The following is a 19,868-nucleotide window of genomic DNA, read 5'->3' on the forward strand; positions in this document are numbered from 1 at the left end:
ATGTGAGAAACTGAGGCATGCAGAATTGATTAACTTGCCTTAGGTGACACTTTGATATTTTGATATTTTTAATGTTGGAACCAAAATTAAAACCTGCTATTTAAAGTCTCTTCTAACAACTCCTGTATACCACTTTTACAAGAAGAAAAGTAGAGAAATCTTTACATTTTAGCTGGAAAGCCTTGGAAAAATTAAATATATAATTTGAAATAGATACATTTGAAATTTCTTTTTATGGGATGATTACAAATATCTTCCTGCTGTTGTTATTTCTCCCTGAAAATTATGCATCCAGAAAGTGCTACCCTGGTATAAGTTTGCAATAGGGAAAACTTTTGCTGCGGGCTAGAGAGAAATAAACTCCCCCCCATGATATGGTGACTTAGATGTGGCTATCTGAGAGGTTCTAAATATAGATTTTACATAGTTAAATTAGTGAAAACTTTAAAAGTGCATAGACGAAGACTTAATTATCAGTTGGACAGTTAAAAAATTCATACGTATGCTTATTGATGCTATTACCTTAACCTGAGTCTTCAGCAAAGCAAAGAAATGAAGATACATAAGGGAGGAAGAAGAGAAAAGTTCAATTGTGTGGTGATTCCATAGCCAGAAGCTGTGGGTGAAGTTAGTTGAGTGTCTGAGGGAAGTGGTCAGCGTGTTTGAAAATGGAAAGTTATGTTTCATAGCAATAATGTGTATGTAGACATCAAGGTCAGAACTAGCTAGCTACTTCGGGATGGGGTGAGAAAATCAAGTTCGGGGTTAACTGCTAGATGTCTGTTGTTTTCATTACATCATCTCATGGAGGCTGGGAACTGGCTCATTGTCTAATGAGGAAGGTGTTGCTTTTCTGTTGTACCAAAGGTGAAATGAAAGCTTACAGTCAAACAGCTTGCTCACGGTCATGTCATGCTGTGGTAGTTTCTTTTTCTTTAAAAAAAAGAAAAAGAAAAAAAAAATATATATATATATATATTTCTTTATTGATTTTGAAGAGGAAGGGAGAAGGAGAGAAAGACAGTAACATTAATGATGAGAGAGAATCATTGATCAGCTGCCTCCTGCACACCTACTAGGGATCAAGCCAGCAACCCAGGCATGTGCCCTTAGCCGGAATCGAACCCAGGACCCTTTAGTCTACAGGCTGACGCTCTATCCACTGAGCCAAGCTGGAAAGGGCTGTGGTAGTTTCCAATCTGAGTAGGCTGATGTCAAAGTGTGTTCTCTACCATAGTGTACACACTTTTATGGGTGGTGCTGCCTACAGTGTGACTAGCTCCCCCTTGGAGTTGGGCAGAGAGGTAGGGAGCAAGGAGAAGTTGAAGAACCTGCCTGAAATTCAGTGGCAGCTGCCTTGACATCTTGAAGTGAAATAGACTTTGTCTAAGTCCTCTCACTTCCCGCCCTGTCTTTTCTTCTTTCTCACTAAGACCCAAAGGCCCTTGGGCTCCCCTCATTCTGCACTCTCACCCTATCCCCCTCTCAACCTCTCAAGTTATCTTCTGCTTGGTTTATAGCCATCCTTTGCTCCTCACTTTATCCTCAAATCTTTCAGCCCGCCAGTTGTCAGGTGTTAGGAAAATGTTTAATTTTTAAGCCTCAGAGAACACTGGGGATTCGAAGACCTGTTGTTTTGAGAAACCAATAGTCTACATGCTCACAAGCATTCCATGCCAGTTCCCTGCTAGATTCCAGGAAAGAGTGCCGTCGAAACGGTATAGTTGAGAAGACAGTGGCCTTTTCCTCTTTGCTTGTCCAATCAGAAGGAAGCATTGTCACTGACCTTTGCCTCCTAGTAATTGGTGCAGTGTTTCCAGGGGAGCCTCCCTTTTCTTTTCTGGAAGCCTAGGCAGCTCAGCTCATGTCCCCTGACTTTTATAGGGTTTAACCTGCAATACAATTTTCAAGAAGGGGGAAAAGATCTGAAGCCAGGAATAATGCTTTTCAGTTTTTAGATTCTGAAAGTTCCTCCTATGTGAAAGATACACTTCTTGAAATTTTTATCCTTTGGCCAAAGCTATTTCCTTTCTTTAAAGTCTCATCTATATAATAAAAGCCTAAGTGACCGTTACGGCAGAACAACCAGAATGACCGGTCACTATGAAGCACACTGACCACCAGGGAGCAGACGCTGAACTCAGGAGATGCCCCCTGATGGTCAGTGCGCTCCCACAGGGACAGTGCTGCTCAGCCAGAAGCCTGGCTCACAGTTGGCAAGCGTAGTGGCTGGGCTGTGGCAGGAGCCTCTTCCATCTCCACAGCAGCACTAAGGAGCTGTGAGCTCAGCGGTAAGGAGTAGGGAGCAGGTGGGCAGTAAGGAGTGAGGTATATCTGACTGCTCGCTTAGGCCCGATCCCAATGGTGATCAGGCCTAAACCAGCAGGTGGACATCTCTCGAGGGGTCCCAGACTGTGAGAAGGCACAGGCCGAGCTGAGGGATCCCCTCCCCCAACTCCAGTGCATGAATTTTGTGCACCGGGCCTCTAGTTTTAAAATAATTTGTCTCCTCTCCTTTATGCTGACTCCCCCCTTAGAAGTATTTGTTGTAGAACTTTCAGCATAGTCTTGCTTGTCAGTTTTTTTTGAGATCTACAACTGGGAATTATACATTTTATATATAATACATTCGAAAGTGTGAATGATAAGGAACTCCAAATTCCTTTTAATCCTTCTAGGAATATTTGTTTATCATGCCAAACTAATTTTAATTGGTAAATTTCAAGGATCAGTTTTGGGGGTTTATAGATCAAGCTCAGGGAAACAAGAAAGAAAGATCTGCATAACTTCCAGTTATTTCTCTTCAGATGAGACCCAGGTTAAGGCAATAGTATTTATAGTTCTTTGGAATAGAAATTCAGAAAAACCCAAGCATATTAGTTTTCTATTGCTCCATAACAAGTTACTGCAAATTTAGCAGCTTATAATGATACATACTTGTTATCTCAGCATCCCCATGGGTCAAGAGTCTACGTATGGCCATTTAGGTAATCTGCTCAGGATTTCACAAGACTGCAGTGAAGGTGTCAATTAACTGTGTTCCTTTCTAGAGCTTTCTAGAAGAGATTGTTCTCTAAATTCACCTGATTGTTGGCAAAATTCAGTTCCTTGTGGTTGTAGGACTAAGGTCACCAGTTTCTTGCTGATTGTCAGCTGGGGCTACCCTTGGCTCCTAAAGGCTGCTCAGTTTCCTACTCTGGTCCCTCTTGCAGGCCCTCTCACAATATGGTGCTTACTTCTTCACGGCCAGCTAGGGAATCTCTTTATAGTTGGCTAAGATGAAGTTTTATATAGCATACACTGAGTGAGCCTCCCAATATCATTTCTATATTCTGTTGATGAGAAGCATGTCACAGGTTCTATTCCCACTCAAGGGAGGGAATGTTAGAAGAGCATGACCCAGAGGAGCTTTCTGAGAGTTCTGTACACTATGCCCTGTGGCTTCTCTGATGTGAAATTCCTGGCTAAGATTCTTGGTCATGCCATACATAAAAATACCAGAGGCTTAAACACACATGTTTATAGCAGTGTCATTTACAATAACCACAAGGTGAAAGAATGGATGAACAAAATACAGTATATACATACAGTGAGATATTACTTAGCCTTAAAAAGGCAGGAAATTCCTTCCTGTTTCATGCTACACATTAATAAACTTTGAAGACATTATGCTAAGTGAAACAAGCCAGACTCAAAAAGACAAATATTGCACTTTTCCACTTACAGGAGATACCCGGAACAGTCAAATATATAGACATATGAAGTAGAATGGAGGTTTCTAGGGGCTGGTAGGGAGAGGGGGGCAGGGAGTTATCATTTAACGGGTACGGACTTTTAGTTTGGGAAGATGAAGAAGTTCTAGAGATGGATGAGGGCAATGGTTGCAAAATGAGAAGATACTCAATGCCACTGGACCATGCACTTAAAAATTATTAAAATGATACAGTTTCTGGTATGTATATTTTACCACAATTAAAATAAAAGCCCAGAGTCCTGGGGCTGACTGGACACACACCCCCAAGTGGGAGGAGAGAGAACAGTAATATTTTTCTCTTTTCTGTATTTATTAGTAATCTTCAAAGAAGAATGAGATATGACAGTCTTGTGACAAACATTGATTATTGTTAATTAATGTTATTCCTAATTACTTAATGGTAATTGATTTCTTGATTAGTCTTCAGTAGAGGTATGTTCCTTCCCAGTGCTGTGGAAATACAGAGAGAAAGGACAGCTTCAAACTCCCTCGTATTTTATTGTTTACAAAAAAAATTATTTTAAAAAATATATATTTTATTTATTTTTTACAATAAGGAAAGGAGAGGGATAGAGAGTTAAAAACATTGATCAGCTGCCTTCTGTACACCTCCTACTGAGGATGTGCCCGAAACCAAGGTACATGACCTTGACTGGAATTGAACCAGGGACTCTTCAGTCCACAGGCCAACACTCTATCCACTGAGCCAAACCAGTCAGGGCAACAGCTGTAATACTTAACCTCAAGTGGATACTATGGGCACCTGACCAGTATAAAAAAAAAATACTGATTTTTGGGTCCAGCCCCCAGGGAGTCTGATTAATTTAGGTTGAGGTCAGGGCCCTGGATATCAGGATTTATAGAAGCCCTCTTGATAAGTCTAATGTGCAGAGACCATTGAGAAGCATTTTGTTAGAGGAACAGGTTTTCCTACGGTTGAATCCAGAAATATCCAGTTTGAGGGTTGGAGAGCAATACTCCTCACAGACATTTAAAGAAACTATTTGCCATTTCTGTCTAATTACCATACAGCACAATGATGGTTATGCATATCATTGTGTGTGTCAGATTAACTTCCTCGTATGTTTTGATGGCTTTCAGCATTTTATTATTAAACTCTGCTCGTCGAAGCTCATGGGAATAGGATCATCTGCATACGTTTATGAAAGGGGAAGAGAAATGTTTGTTGTAAGCACGAAGGAACAGTAAACATGATTAAATTACAACCACACTTAATTAATGGGCAATAGGGCAAGAGAATTGACAGGAGAATGTCATGCTCATTTTCTGATTACCCAGGGAATGACCTCATCTTTCTCATGCTAGTTTCTCAAATTATAAACTTGTGCATTCATTAGGTGTGTGTTTTTCTTGTTTGTTTACCACTCAACACATTTTTTGGGGGGAGAAGGAAATAGATGCTTATCCTGTTTATTATCTGTGCCTTGTTTCCTAGGTGACCAACAGTCCCACTTCCACTCTTGTCTCTGTACCCATGATTTTTAAACTAGGAGAAAAAATGTGCAGGTCCTTTAGCATTCATTTTGTTGAGTTCCTATTACATGCCAGACAATTCTAGATTTTTGGTAATAAGAGGACGAAGAAAGCATGGTTATGCTCTTGAAGATCACAGGTTGTTTTTTTTTTGGGGGGGAAGGGTGGGGGGATTAAAATTTATTGCAGTCTTGTGTGATGAATCTTCCAAGGTGTACAAAGGAAGGAGGAAGCTTCCTTGATTTAGTCAGATCGGAGAAACCTCCATCGAAGAGATGACCTTGAGCTGGGTTTTGAAGGAGGAATGGATGGCAGGGAGTCCAAGTAGCCTGGCACAGTTGTGAACCTGGGGTACCTTGGGCATGGAGGGGCGCTGGCTGGGCAGTGGGCTAGACTGTCAGGAGTTTTACCAACACTGTGAAGGAGTCTCCATAAATAAAGGCAGATGTCAAGAATAGGTTATTTTTCTTTTTTGTTAATCCTCACTAAGGATATTTTCCCACTGATGTTTAGCAAGAGTGGAAGAGAGAGGGAAAGTCAGAGAGAATCATCAATGAGAGAGAAACACACGGTTGCCTCTTGCACGAGCCCAGACCAGAGCCTGGCCCAGGGAGGAGCCTGCAACCAAGGTATGTGCCCCTGACTGAAATCAAACTCAGGACCCTTTGGTCCGCAGGCTGGCGCTCTATCCACTGAGCCAAACCAACTAGGGCAAGAATAGAATTTAGAGCTGTTCTAACTGGAAGGTTTTTAAATTGCTGGTAACTTGCTGACCTAAACAGGAATAGCTGTCCTTTATGTAACATATTTTACATACCAGGTGCCATTCTTAGTGCTTTATATTGTTCACTAATCTAATTCTCATAGAAATCCAGTGACTCATGAACTGTTATTATCATTTTACAGCTGAGAAAACTCAAGATTAAGTGATGTGCACAGGGTCCCGCCATTAGTAATGGCAGAATGAGGAATCAGACCCTAGTAGTTCAGTTCCAGATGTCGTGCCTTTGACAAGTATTATTTACAATATGATTTCTGGGACATATGTAATAAAGCTATGAAATGTCACAGAAGTCAAGTTGCCTTGGCCTCTGTGCTCACAAGAAATCCCAGATAGATAAGAGGTGTTGGACCCTGCTTTGCACTAAGCCTTATGCAAAGAAGTCTGCAAGCTGCATGCCATGACCCAACAAAAGCAAATAGTGAGAACATAGGCCTCTAACACACAGGGCCTGAGAAGGAAGATTGAGGGCCCAGCATAACAAGACCTGCCAGTGGACTTTGATAAATTAAACTTCCTGAAGCAATTTAGAGGACAAGAATTTATTGCTTCAAAGAATGTCGATTACGTACATTGTGGGTATAAAAGGATTGTAAAAGGATTACCTGTGCTTCCAGTAATGGGTACACATTGGAGATCCAGTCCTATTGGAGGAACTTTGAACTGAGCAGAGGGGCTTGACAGTTTGTTTCTCCATGGTTTCAGAACTTTTCCCATCCCACAGGAAAGTATTACTACCACCACCAACTATTATCACTGCCATTTATTAATTATTTACCGGCACCTTACCTTAGTTAATGTGCATAGTATTTCTATAATTATGATCACCATGCTCTATTCATATTGGAGAAATCTGAGATTCAGAAAGGTTAAGTGAGCCCTAGCTGGTTTTTCTCAGTGGATAGAGCCAAAATGTTTAGCAATTTGCTTATAAAGCTGAAGGGACTCAGGTTTGATTTTATTCTAGTCAAGGGCATGTACCTCAGTTGCAGGCATGATCCTGACCCAGTACGGGTGCCAGTTCGCCAGTCAATGTGTCTCTCTCACCTTAATGTTTCTCTCTTTGTCTCTCTTCCTCCCATCCACTCTCTAAAAATCAAAAGAAAAATATCCTTTGGTAAGAATTAACAACAGCAAAAAAGGAAGTTAAGTGACCTGACCAATATTACAGCTAAGAAGTGTGGGACAGCCAGCTGGGTTTTAACCTGGGACTTTCTGACTCCAAAGCCATACACATATTTTATTTTTTATTGAAAGTTTTATTGAAGAACACAAATCATAGAGTGAATGTACCCATGTAGCCACCGACAGGTCAGGAAATAGAACATTGCCAGCTGTCAAAAGCCCATTTTGCTCCTTCCCAATCCTACCCATTATCTCCACAAGGCGAGTCACTATCTGTGCCAGTGTGATCAGAGATTACCTTTTGCCTATTTTAGAATTCTATTTTAATGGAACTAGGAAGTATGTGCTCTACAGAGTTTGGCTTCTGTTGTTTATGAGATTCACTTACATTTTGTACATAAGCAGTGGTTCATTAATTATCATCATTATGTAGTGTATGTTTCATAACTATATCACAATTTATTAATTTACTATTGATGGGCATTTGGTTGTTTATCAGGTTTAGCAATTTTTAATAAGGCTGCCATGACCATTTTTGCAAAATATCTTTTGGTACATTATTATGATTTATGATGGATATATACCTAGGGTGGAAATGGTGAGTGGTATACTTTATCTGAGTTCACATTTAATGTAAATTGGCAAATCGTTTTCAAAAATGGCCAAACAAATATATACTATCACCAGCAATGTATGAGTATTAAGTTACTCTACATTCTTGCTGTCATTTGGCATTGTCAATCTTTCTCATTTTAGCCATTCTGGTGGGTATATTGTGGTATCTTATTTTGGCTTTGCTTTGCTTTTCCTTAATAATTAACAAGGGTGAGCACTTTTTAAAGTATATATTTTCTACTGATGTGTGCTTTTCCCCATATATATGTATATTTGGATTTCTGAACTTTTTGTTCAGTTCCAAAAGTATTTTTGTCTATCCTTATGCTAAGAGTATGTTCTTTTATTTTGATTAATAATTTTTGATATCTACTACTTTATATCTTCCAATTTTGTTATTGTTTTTCAAATTGTTATGACTGTTCTTGGGTATCCGTATCCTTATAACTGTAAGAATTCTAGAGTCAGCTTGTCAATTTTTATAAATTTAAAAAATATTGATTAGGCTATCATTGAACCTGATCAATTTGAATAGATTCATATCATAAAAAATTTAGCTTTCTCATTCATAATTGGAGCAGATTTTATTAATTAGATTAGAAGTTAGTTAGATTTTATTAATATGTTCTACTTTCCTGTATAGAGATCGTACATATTTTGGTAGCTATAATCTGATATAATTGATGTCTTTAGTACTTTATAAAATGATAGCCATTTCTAAAATTTCATTTTTAATTGTTTGATGCTGAGATATAGAAACACGATTGAATTTGCTTATTGACCTTGTATTTAGTGAAATGCTTAAAAATCACTTGAACAGCACAGGTTAGGGGCACTGACTCCCCTACACCGTAAAAAAACAGGATATAATGTGTGACTCCCCCAAAACTTAACTACTAGGAGACTGGTGTTGATTGGAAGCCTTCCTGATAAGATAACATATTTGCCATATGCATTACATACTATATTATTGCTATAAAGTAAGCTAGAGAAAATAAAATGTTATTAAGAAAAACCATAAGGAAGAGAAAATACTTACATTTTAATGTTTATGGGGGGAAATTGGCATGTAAATGGACCCATACAGTTCAAATCCATGTTGTTCACAGGCCAACTCTACTTCCATGGTATGTTAATGGAAGTTAAGCACCCCCTCCAAAAAAGAAAAGAAAAGTAAGAAACAAATAAAAAAGTCACTGAGCTTTGGGAAACATTAAACAGACTTGCTTACTGCAAGAGTTATTTGAACCTTTAAAGTCATGCATTATGAAATCCAAAATTTGTTTAAACTCAGCATACATTTGCTTATAAAGGACCAGTACTTCTTGGAACATATTTTGGGAAAGTGGGATATGTCAGCGTTGAGGAAACATTTGCTGAAATGGTACCCTGGCATGAAAGGCCCATGAAAGCTGGGGCTTTGTGGGTATTTTCTCAGTGTTTATTAATTTAATGAATTGTTGGTTTTAGTGGATGAAGGAAGAATTAGATCAGGGTGAAGTCAGTTTTTGGCAGGATTAATCTGATATCATGGTATAAGATGGACTGTAGGGGAATGAGGCTAGGAACTAAAATACCCAAAAAAGAAGTTTTTAAAGTTGTGCAGACCTTAAGGGTGTGTGTGTGTGTGTGTGTGTATATATATATATATATATATATATATATATATATATATTTTTTTTTTTTTTTTGTACTGTGGTGACATTCTTAAAACTAGAAACAAAAGTTGATAAAAGGGGTGTTTGTAAAGATAATTGACAAGATTTGGTGATAGATTAGATGAAGGAAGAAGGAACTTCTCAAGGTACTCAAGAGTTTGGATGGTTGATGATGGAGTAACTGTGGGGATAAAGCTATTTCTATGTGTTTCTTTCAGGTAGCTTGCTGAGCTGATGGATGTAGTCATGAAGGAAGTGTCTAATTCCCTGATAGTTTACCTTGTGTTTGAGAACTTTCAGTGTAGAAAATGATTACAAGTTTTTAAACAGTAAAACTAGTGGTGGGAGAGAGTTTGAATGAAAAATACTGATAAAAACCCCTCCCCTATTTATTGAGTGAGAACAAATGTTTTGTGCAAAGATTCTGACTTAGTCCACAAGCCAACATTTTTTTTTTGCTAGTTCATAAATTCTATGGTATCTGCATATACATATAAAGTATGCTAATTAAAACATTTTAAATTTTGGTAATTATGGTTGGATAATTTATTTGTAGCTACTCTTTTCTAAAAGAAAGACCATCCTAGGATTATCGACTAGTGAACCTTGGATTTTTTATATAAAAAGGCTGTGAGATTTAAAACGTAAGTTGTCTAGTCTAGACATGCTAAGAGGCAAAACTTAGGCAAACCCAGACTACTACTACCACCCTTTATGTCTGCTCAAACCTAACAAGTCCCAAGGGAGCTGACTTCTCCAGCTCAGAAGAGGCAGTGGATGGAATGAAATCAACACAGACTTCAGACCCACAGACTTAGATTTAAAGCCTAAAGGGAATAAGTTGCTTCTTACCTCTTAGTCTACTTATTCATAAAATAGGTATAGTAATTATCTCACAGGATAGTGGTAAGGATTAAATAAGATGTAAAATAACTAGTACAAGAGGCAGTATGCATACCTATGCACAGTTCATCAATGAATGAACTATGTCGTTGTATTTTAGATATACCATCTATCTACCAACCAGATTTACTTTCCATCCCAAAAGTCATGTGTCCATTAGCAGTGCATCTAGTGATCTGGAAAGATGCTACATTTGTGATGAAATAATTAGGAGTGATAATAAATTTGATATAATCAAGATTACCAGAAATATATTCAAAAACTATTCTTTACATGAAAAATTTTAAAAGATTTTTCATGTAAAGAATAGTAGTTATAAGGGTCAGGTGTTGGTGGGGCTAGAAAACAAATTTGTCCTGCTGGAAAAGTTTTAAGTACTTAGATAGTTATATCATTCAATTCAAAATGAAATGAATCTAAACAGTGGTTTTCCTTCATTGTAACTAATACCACTTTTCCATTATACAGTGAGAAGAAGCTCATTACAGATGCTCTCAATAAAAATCAGTTTTTGAAGAGACTGGATCCTCAGCAGATCAAAGACATGGTGGAATGCATGTATGGAAGAAACTACCAGCAGGGGAGTTACATTATTAAGCAAGGAGAACCAGGAAACCACATCTTTGTGTTGGCAGGTGGGTTTCACAGATTTTTCCAGTTATTGTATAACAAATATTTTGCCTATTGTCTTTTGATTTTTGCAAACATTTATAAAAAAAACAAAAACAGTTTGCAGGAAATGTAGCAGATTGAGATCATGAAATAGTAACATTGTTGATCTATTGTGCTGATGATAAGAATATTTGCTGAATGCTTTCTATATGTCAAGCATCCTGTTGAGCACTGAACAGAGAAACCTCATTCATCTTCTCATCAGTTCTGTTACTGGTTACTGATGTTGCCTGTATCTCCATGTTACTAATGCTGACTCTGTCACAGAGAGGTTAAGTAACTGATCCAAGGCCACACAGTTCCTAAGTGGTGGAGGTAGGATGCAAACTTAGGTGATCTGATTCAAGACCATATTTTAATCACAGTGTCACTCATTCAATAAATACAAAAAGCTGTTTCCATTAAAAATACTATTGTTGACATTTTTTAGGTGTACCAGGAAAACACACAATTATTTTGTCAACAAATCAAATGGAATGCTTTGAAATTACAACTGGTAGTTTTAGAGCCATTTAATGGTTTCTTTCATATTTGATTACTTGAACATTAAAGGATTTATTTCTCAAATACATATTAAATGTGTGTCTTATAATGGTATACAAAAACTTCTTTTAGATATAGAAGCAAGAAATTATTGGAGTAGGGTTTATGGATATTAAACACTCTGTCAAATTCAGAATTGCCCTAACTTCTTCAGTTTTAGGGGGGAAGCTAAATTGGTTCCCCAGACAGAATGGTAACCTAGGATGTGCCCGTGGCCTTCTATTTTTCATTACAGTTCATGGCAATCCAAGCATTGAACTTAAAATTTTCTTATTTTAAATTACTTTTATTATAAGCTCACTTAAACTTATATGAACATAATATAAGGTTATACAAACACAATATAAGCACATTTCAACAAAAATGCCAGAATAAAAGTATAGGCTGAATATTAGCTAAAATTACAGACAAAATAAAGTTGAGTTACTAGCAATGTAATGGATGATGTTTAGTTGACTAAGTCACTTTTCACAGTCTCTAAGTTTGGCATGTTCTAATGAAGAAGTGCTAACTCAGTGATCTTGCTACTTCTTTGGCTATGCTTTTATAATTATTTACTTAGGGTCTTAAGTGTGGAGCAGAAGTTGCCTATCCAAACAAATTAATAAACATGTATTATTCTATTTAAAGTATGTGAAAGATTGGTTTCATATACTTTGATTCCTTAAACAACTCAGTCTCATAACTATTGACTTATTATTTGCCACCTATAATTTTATAGGTATCCTTAAAATTCTACAGTCACTCCCAAGTCATTATTTTACCCAAGAAGTAAATTATAGTCTTAATTTATTCAGCCTTCATGTTTTGGGGGAGAGGTGATCCAGAGTAATTTTTCCCTCTTTCCATTTTTTTTCTTGGCCATTTTGTTTCTACTTTAGCAACACTAAAACATTCTGGAGAGAAAAATTAGGTCATTAAGTCAATAAGTATTTATGGAACCTGCTAGAAAAGGATGAGAAACTCATGTCTGCCCATCTTGCTCCTTGAAAATAACTGATGAAAGGCTCGGGGAGAGAAGTGTTGGAACAGAAGGCAGCATCCATACAGCAACTCAAACCAGGGCTATAGCACCCATGGAAATGAAAATGAAACAGCTTCTTCTTTGAATTAATTACGTGCTATCTAAGGACTGAATTGCCTGATTCAATTGATTGAGCAAATTAATTTTTTAATTAAAAATCTGCCCTTTATAAGTTACAGCATGAGTAGCAAATAATAAATGATGTTTAGCTTAAACTTCTGATAGTCCATATATTGTCAGTATTGCTCAAGTCCAATGAGACATAACCTTAGTATAAAAATGAAATGCATTAAAGTCCATGATACCAATTTGGCAGTACCATTAAGTGGTTTCAGTGGAATGGAATTTAGTTGTAATGAGACCTTATTAAATTTTTTATATCTAATTTGTAGGCTTTGGAGCCTAAGCAGAGTTTGTTAGTAGAATATACATTCTATCAGAGTAGTTTCTTTTCTGTTCTGTCCACTCTATCTCTGGCACCTGGACCAGTTCCTGGTAGTACATAAGTACCAACAGAAGATTTGTTGAATGAGTAGATGAACAGAGACCAACAGATCTACTTAAGTGATGAATTAGGACAAGGGAATTCTTCGAGTAGAATAACCCTGCTAAGAATATAGGTTCTTTTGCATATTATTTTAGTTATGTTAGGTTTTATGTACATTTCTTCAAAGGGAAAGGAGCGTAGAATTTCCAGGGTTAAAAAAAAAATGGTGAGGAGGTACCTGAAGTGCTGCCTCTCCCTTCCTCCAACCTTTGTCTAAATAAAGATCAGTTTCACACACTTTCTTCTACACTTTTTCTTTATAAGATGTCATTTTTAGTCATTTTCATTTTATCACAAAATTGAGAGGAGATATTTCCCATATGTCCTCTGCCCCCACACATCCATAGTCTCCCCTATTATCCATATTACTAACCAGAGTGGTACATATTTTGAAAAATTATTTTTACTTTTTCCCCCAAGAATGGACCTATATTGACATATCTTAATCACCCAAGTTCATAGTTTACCTTAAGATTCATTCTTGTTGTTGTTCATTCTATGGGTTTAGATAAATGTATAATGGCATGTATTGTTCATTATAATATTTTAGAGAATATTTTCATTGCCTTACGTATCTTCTGTTCTCTGCTCATTCATCTCCCCTCACTCAGCCCTGACATCCACTTATCTTCTCATTTTCTCCAAAGTTTTTCCTTTTCCAGAATGTAATACAGTTGGAATTGGTGGCTTTCACCTGGTAATATGCATTTAAGATTCCTCCATGTTTTTTTCGTGGCTTAATAGCTCATTTTGTTTTAGCACTGAATAACACGCTATTGTCTGGATGCACCACAGTTCAGTCATTCATTCACCCGTGGAAGGGTATCTGGGTTGCTTCCAAGTTTTGGCAATTAAGAATAAAGCTGCCACGAAAATCTGTGTGCAGGTTTTTGTGTGGTCATAAGTTTTCAGTTCTTTTGGATAAAAATATCAAGGAGCATGATTGTTGGATTGCATGGTAAAAGTATATATCTAGATTTGTTAAGAAACCACCCAACTGTCTTCTGAAGGGGCTTAACCCTTTTGCATTCTCACCAACGATGAAAGAGAGTTCCTGTTGCTCCACATCCATGTCAGCATTTGGTGTTGTCATTTTTCTGGAATTTGGCCATTCTATAATAATAGGTATGTAATGACACCTCGTTGTTTTAATTTACATTTCCCTGGTAACACTTGATGTGGATCAGCTGTTCATATGCTTGTGTGCAATCTATACATCTTCTTTGAAGAGTGTCAAGGTCTTTGGCCCATTTTATGTGTTTTCTTAATGCTGAATTTTAAGTTCTTTCATATTTTTTACAATAGTCCTTTATAAGATGTGTCTTTTGCAAAAAAATATTCTTTTTTCAGCTTGTGATCTTTTTTCAAGCATTCTTCTTAGTGACTTCCATTTATTAATTCATTTCACTGAATGAGGAGCTAGACAACTCCTGAGGCATAGTAAAGTAACTTACTGAAGGACACAGCCGATGACTAGTCAGAGCCAGGTAGTCTGACTCTGGGGCCAGTGTACTTATGATAGTGTGGACAGCTGTGGTGTGTTTCCAAGACATAAAGTAATTTGTGTTTCTTGTACAAGAGAAATTGCTTCATAGATTAGAGTGAATTTAAATAAAACACTTGCCATCCACTGCTTCAGAGAAAGGACATTGCAACAATGATAATATTCACAATAGCTAACACTCATATGGCATTTACTATATGCTAGCCTACCTACATTAAGTTGTTTATATCTCAACAAGTATATGAAGTAAATATTGTTTTTCCCATTATGGACAAGGAACCTCAAGGAAAGAGGGTAACTCTCTCAAGGTGAACAGTTAATGGTATGTGGCATAGCTGGTTTCAGTCTGCATTCTTAACCACTTTATTAAAATGAGAATCATAGATATAATAACTGTATGCTTTATGTACTTTATTTTGTTTTAATTTTTGGAATCCGGGCAGATTTTTATTATTTGTGGGTTTTGTTTTTGTTTTAATTCTGCTTGATAGAGGGCCGAGTAGAGGTGTTTCAAGGGGAGAAATTGATATCATGTATCCCTATGTGGACCACGTTCGGGGAACTAGCCATTCTATACAACTGTACAAGGACCGCCTCCGTGAAAGGTAATAGTAGTTGGAATGCTGTAGTTTTGAATTGTTACACAATGTTAAAGTTAATCTGGTTGAGTCACTATTGCATCTGGTTTAGTCTTTTGCCTTCCATTGTGACCAATATGCTCTTATTAATAAAAATGCTATGCTCTTAAGAACATTTCTTTTGAAGCACTTGTCTCAATAACTCATATTTAAAAGAACTTTCCCAGTAGATACCTGTATGTAAAATATGAACACAGCTTTCAATATTTGCCACTTCACTTTTTTTTTTGCCTTGTAGACATCTGCCTTTGGCTCCTCTAGAATGTTTAATTTCAATTTTCTATGAGATTCTGACTATATTATAAACCAGAAAATTTAATTAAACTAATGAAAATGTGTGTGTGTGTGTGTGTATCAAAAAGGATGTCAATTAATTAATGAAACTTTCCATGAATGAATTGAGATTATTTTAATTGCTTCTCTTTAAAGTTCTTGTTTTGAATGTATTCAATCTTGAGTTTTCTTCTGAATTACTTGGATGTGATGTTTCTCAGTGCTTGAGACTGGTTTACATGTCTCAACATTGCTGCAGTATTTGATAAAAATACAGATTCAGGGCTTCGTTCCAAAAATGAATCAGAATTTCTGGCAATTCAGGCTTAGAATGTCAAGATGATTCTAAAGTTTAGTAAATCAGAGCTTTGGGGTTTGATCTATTTTGTAGACTCTCATTACTTCTTTTTAAAAAAATTTCACAACCATAATTTCATATAGAATTTTTAGAGCTGGTATTTCTGTTCCTCTTTCTTTTTAGATTTTATTCTTGCTTTTAATGTCTTTCCTGTAAAAAAAAAAGTCTCAAAAACTATCTTCCATAATATCTTTAAAAATTATTTGTATACATTTTATGTAATAGTAACCATAGAAATCCTTAAAATATATTGGACTTTACCAACAATGTCTGAATACCATAAAAAGACATCAAAACACACTCCTACACCCGGAGATTTTAAACTTTCAATTAACTCATTGAAGTAGCTATAGACTGGCTGGCTTCTTTTCTATCACAACACAAATCTGAAATACATCCTGATGATTCAGTGCTTAATTGGGAATTGCAAACTAATTTTAATATCATCCTAAGCAAAACATAATTAGAAAGGAAATCTTTTGCTACTCATTTCCAAACCTGGTTCACAAGAAAGCCAAAAATGATTTTAAAAAATTGCCCACTATTTATATCCCTGCCGCCCTCCATTTGCATGTTGAAATAATGCATTTTTCAAGAAATACCATTTTATGAGACTATATAAAATATTTATTGATTAACATTTTGTAATGTTTCCTTAATATGGGGCTAAATAAAATTTTTATTACTTTCTTGATTTTTTTTTCTAAAGCTATTACCAATGTTAAAACTTGGGCACTAGATCGAGAGGTATTCCAGAATATCATGAGAAGGACAGCTCAAGCTAGAGATGAACAGTACAGAAACTTTCTCAGAAGGTAAGGCTAACAGGTGGAAAGAGCCAAAGACGGTGTCGCCATTTTGTGGGTCTGTTGGTTTTACCACAATAATTATTTCACTGTAGATTCTCTTACTAGTGTTTTGCACATGATGCAGCCAGAAGTATTCCTGTGCAGTAAAGGCAACCCTGTATATTTAATTCCCATTAAGCTCATGTGCTGACTTTTGATTTATTTCTCCTACTAATTTGCCCTTGTATATATATTGCCATTGTATATTGTATAGAAAACTGTGCAGAAGAATCCTAAAATATTCACCTGGGTTGCTCAGTTGACTTTGAAAGATATTCTATAATTTAGAAGAAAATAACAAACAATAATCTTTCTAATAACGGCATTGCTTAGAATAATCTTGAAATTAATGTATTTTACTATTATTACTTGATTTACTAGAGACATTTAACAATACATTTTTTTTTATTTCAGAGAGGAAGAGAGAGGGAGAGAAAGATAGAAACATCAGAGATGAGAGAGAATCATTGATCAGTTGCCTCCTACATGCCCCTACTGGAGATCAAGCCGGAAACCCTGGCCTGTGCCCTGGCCAAGAATCGAACCATGACCTCCTGGTTCATAGGTCTGACACTCAACCATTGAACCATGCAGGCTGGGCTACTAAGGACTTTTTATTTTCTCATTTGCATAGCCACACCATCTTCCAGATTACTATATTTGTAGCAAACTAACATGCCAAAATGTTACAATGCTTGCCATGATGGGATAGATCCTTGAAACACACTCATTTTGTGAGCTGTTCTATATGCCACACTATTTGGATAGGTAAATTTATAGAGAAAGAAATACTTCTGAGTCAGAAAAAAGTCACTTATACATTAAAATATGTTTTTGAAAGTGTAAGTTCTTCATTTAAACTATTTTTGTGTCTTTTGTGGGAGTTTTGACAGCCTCTGAATCTGCAATGCATACTGTAATGAATTGTTACCTGTGATAATTGGTCATTATAATAAAATGTCTGGTAGTTCCCCCAAAAAAGAAATACCAAGTTCTTTTTAAGTATGGTGCTTTTGCCTTGCATAACTGGCCTGCAGAGTCAATGATTTTAGGGCTCTCCATGGCTCAAGTATAGTGAGAACTCAGTAAATATTGAATGAATGCATTGCTGATCAGTAGAACATTGCAGGCATTAAGGTTTCTTTTATAGAATCTTGCTGATTTACTCTCTCAGAGTCAATAATGAACCCTGGAAGAGAGCTGCAATCAGGACAAGTAGGTGCCTTATCTTTAGGCCAGCCAATGCCTTAGTGTAGGTGACCTCAAAATTCAACAACTGACGGACAAAGGTTAGCACTTGAAGTAATGAACCACACTTATGCAAGGGCAAAAAAAGGGGGGGAATAAATAGTTAAACCAGTGCTTGTGGGTTGCACTTGAATATCTAAGATAAAACCTGAACCAGTAGGCATAGCAGTTCATTCACTTGGAGTCTAGCAAGTTCTGGCCTAGTGAAAGGAGCACAGAGAATTTATTAGTACATATTCCTTCCTTTTCTATTTTTTCCATCCTTCCTTCTGTTGTCTTACTCATGCATTCATTAAACAAATACTTATTGCTGAGCCCTAAACATGGTGGATCAGTGGTGATCAAAGTAAACTTGATCTTTGCCTTTAGTGAGGGGAGACAGACAATAGATTTCCTCACCTCTCTCTGATGGTATTGGCTTTCAGGAGAGAATTTTCACTAATGCTATAGATCCCAGTGTGGAGCAGAAGTAGAATTTTCACTATAGACATGAGTTAATCGATGTCATGTTTTTGTTACCCTTTTACCTTTTAATCAATAAGGAGATATGAGAAAAATACGCTTATTTCATAATACACAGCAATCTCTTTCTTTTTTATTTATATATTTTAATTATGAAGTATGGGATGTATATAAAAGATACAAAGTATATATGTAATTTATAAAAAAAAAAATAACAAAATGAACACCATAGCGCCTTCTGACCCAAGAAGTACAAAGTTAGTCATGTTATTCTCATGTGCGTCACCATGTCATTTCTAGCTTCTCACATCCCCCTCTCCTTGGTGTAGTATATGTTCTGAAGTTTAATACTAATCATTCCCTTGGCAGTCTTTATTAGTTTTCCTATAGATGATTTAGCCTATTTTTGAACTTCATAAAAATGATATTATTTTTGCAACTCAATTTTTTACTCAATACTTTTTAAAGATATAATTTTATTAATTTCAGAGAGAAAGGGAAAGGGAGAGAGAGACAGAAACATTAATGATGAGAGAGAAACACTGATTATCTGCCTCCTGCATGCCTCAAACTGGGTATCAAGCCCACAACCTGGGCATGTGCCCTGACCAGGAATCATCAACGCTCAACCACTGAGCCATGCAAACTGGGTTACTCAATATTTTTTTCTAAGATTCATCCATTTGATTAGCTCAATTATTTCTTTTATAATAGAGTTTTGATATCTATTTCCACTGCAGTACACTGATCTCTCCCATTGGGGGGTGTTCCAGTGTTTGGCAATGACAAATGATTCTGATGCAAACATTCTTATACGTTCTCCTGGCTATGTGCCTCTCCCTGCACATGTGCAGGGTCAGTCTAGAGCTCTTTTTGGAAAAAAATCAGATCTAATCATGTACTTTTGAGTAGCATCATTTTTTTCTTAGGCGTGTCAAATTTTATATGGTAAGAAAGACATATTTATCTTATAGAAATTTTATCAACAGTCCTGAGTAAAAATGGTTAAAGTGGAGAAGAAATTTCTCTAATAGAGCAATTTAATTATTTCAATTATCAATAGTTAACCACACTAGTGGATTTTCTTACTTTTTCCCCAAATAAGTTTCTGTATTCTATTTCACTTCCTGTATATTATTATTTGTAAAAATGTTTCTATTACATGCCTCTGGCTATCATGAATTTTAAGACAATATAATATAACTAATTAGAGATAATTTTCATGCTAATTCCAACCCCTTACCCCCTGGATTCAGTCTCTAGTAACTGCAAGCATTTGGACTAAAATCTGATCCTCCTCTGGAAGCAGAGCTTCTCACGCATGCTAATAAAAGACTGAGATATGGAGAAAAACACATTTTCAGCAGTGATTCACTTTGAAAACCAACAACACTTGTAAAATGTTGGTTCCCCCTCCCCCC

General features: G+C 36.5%; 1 protein-coding gene across 5 annotated transcripts in view; it reads left to right on the forward strand.

Moving 5' to 3' along the window:
- PRKG2 (protein kinase cGMP-dependent 2) overlaps positions 1-19,868 on the forward strand; it is an 85,128-nt gene that overhangs the window by 16,852 nt on the left and 48,408 nt on the right. For all 5 annotated transcript variants that reach the window (XM_045571331.1, XM_036412558.2, XM_036412576.2 and 2 more), the window contains exons 3-5: positions 10,799-10,965; positions 15,112-15,225; positions 16,599-16,704. In XM_045571331.1, the coding sequence (XP_045427287.1) occupies positions 10,799-10,965; positions 15,112-15,225; positions 16,599-16,704 (387 nt within the window). The remainder of the gene's footprint in view (positions 1-10,798; positions 10,966-15,111; positions 15,226-16,598; positions 16,705-19,868) is intronic.

The sequence above is a fragment of the Pipistrellus kuhlii genome, unplaced genomic scaffold, assembly GCF_014108245.1.
Source record: "Pipistrellus kuhlii isolate mPipKuh1 unplaced genomic scaffold, mPipKuh1.p scaffold_m20_p_1, whole genome shotgun sequence".
Taxonomy (NCBI): domain Eukaryota; kingdom Metazoa; phylum Chordata; class Mammalia; order Chiroptera; family Vespertilionidae; genus Pipistrellus; species Pipistrellus kuhlii.